The 1,899-nt window shown below is 30.0% G+C and overlaps 1 protein-coding gene across 1 annotated transcript; it reads right to left on the reverse strand.

Annotated features, from left to right (window-relative positions):
- Nucleotides 1–1,269: 1,269 nt before the first annotated feature.
- Tsp_14025 (m-phase phospho protein 1) lies at nucleotides 1,270–1,668 on the reverse strand (the record flags this gene model as incomplete). Its single annotated transcript, XM_003366896.1, has 2 exons — nucleotides 1,270–1,499; nucleotides 1,581–1,668. Coding segments are annotated over 2 exons (318 nt in total), but the record flags the coding sequence as incomplete, so codon positions are not given.
- Nucleotides 1,669–1,899: the final 231 nt, after the last annotated feature.

Raw genomic sequence — 1,899 nt, forward strand, 5'->3', positions numbered from 1 at the left:
TAGACTGCGGCTAAACGCAGCGCTTTAGACACTCGGCCATTCCGCCTGTAGTAAATGTATCATAATTTTAATCTAATAAACCAAGCAAAAATTAAATTTTCCTCCACAAAACAAATCTGCCACATTTTTTAGTGGTATTTGAATTTTCAACAAATGTTTTAATGATCAAATAAATAATACCACATTTTCTATTGAATAGCAACTGTTTGTTTCGTTGTTCATAAAATTGTCAACAATTTTTTTTTCAAATAATAAACATTTTCATTGATTTCAAAATGATATTCATAAACAAATTATCGACGAAACAATTTACCAACAGTAAATTAATTATTTGTCACACGCAACAACAATTAAACAAAGACGCGAGCAATTTAACAATGAATGAAAAATTATTGCTAAAGCATAAACTCATCGCATATTATAAAAACGTCATGTATCATTTGCAAAGAAACATACAAAACAAGCAATAACAAATTTTTGCATCGTTAAGAACATTTCAAACGCGTAAATATTTCAAAGTGGATGTTGCAAAAACTGAGAAGCACATATGTACAGTATATGAAAAAAAAATGATTTAAAATTTACCAGCTAATGCAACAACATGCAGCACGCGGGCGATAAATCTTTTTGTGACTGACAAAAATTGTTGTTGTGTTTTACAAATTGTAAAGCAAAAAGTCACCAGCACGTGATCAATTCAATCACCTTGTGAATAAAATTCTCGAATATTGTCCCATAACAAATTGGTTGTGCTCAGTTTGGGGTCTTGTTGCTTTGGGCAGTCGAAGCATTTCATGCGTTCATTGTACCTGCCTATTAAAACTGACAAAAAGTGTCGTTATATAAAGTGCAACAATGTAACATTTGCCAAGTACTGTACAAACAATACCTCCTTCATATTTGTCTTCAAATTCAAAAATCTGCATGCCACTTAAAAGATGCAATATTTCATTCTTCTTTCTGAATACAGACAAACCTCATAATTAAAACAGCAAACAAAACACACTTTGGGTCATACTTAAGCTTTTCAAGCTCAGTCTCCGAATTTTCCGGTACCCCATCACTGTCATATTTTCGTTTCTGACGCAACTTAATGTACTGGTGCAATTCGTTGTCGATCTCTGAAATGAATGGCATCGAGTGAACAGAGAAACTTTTTTTTTCAATTTCAATAAAAAACAGCAACTAATAAAAAAATGAAACTAATCCTTTATAAATTTATCTTTAACATTATAAATTTTTACAAAGTGTTACATATTTACAACTATTTCACATAGTTAGGCCTGGTCTATAGGTACAATCAAATTCAACTGATAACGAATAAACTGTTTCATTGAAAAAACAATCCAAACCGGCAATTGATTTTTGAGCTTCTTCAATTTTTTGTTTCATATTTTCTGATGCGTTCTCCTTTGTTTTCAGATCTTCATTTAGTTGCTCACATTCGGCCATTAAAGCTTTTACTGATTCGTGCAAAGATAACGTCGAATTTTCGTAAACTGTATGATAAAAATAACAAAATGAAAAACTATGCGTTAATTTCAACACATCTAAAAAAAATTAACGTTCGTAAAACGTACTTGTAAAAGTTTCCACTTGTTTTGAGAATTCATTCTTTGTTGCTTTTAAACATTTATCCGCTATTGATTTTATTTCGCTCGCATTTCCCTGAAAATATAAAATGTGCACATATAATACTGCAATATTGCAAGAAAAAACAAACTGCACTTATTCTTTCGCAAGCAATAGCAATGACAAAGTAAAATGAATAATTTCACATATAATATACATTATATATTATTCATATTGCAATACTGTCAAAATAGTAGAATAGAATTGGATGCAATAAAAAAACAATTAAAAACAAAAAAAAGTTTTTTCACAATTAATCAATACGCA

This window comes from Trichinella spiralis (genome assembly GCF_000181795.1).
Source record: "Trichinella spiralis strain ISS 195 chromosome Unknown Scfld5208, whole genome shotgun sequence".
Classification (NCBI taxonomy): domain Eukaryota; kingdom Metazoa; phylum Nematoda; class Enoplea; order Trichinellida; family Trichinellidae; genus Trichinella; species Trichinella spiralis.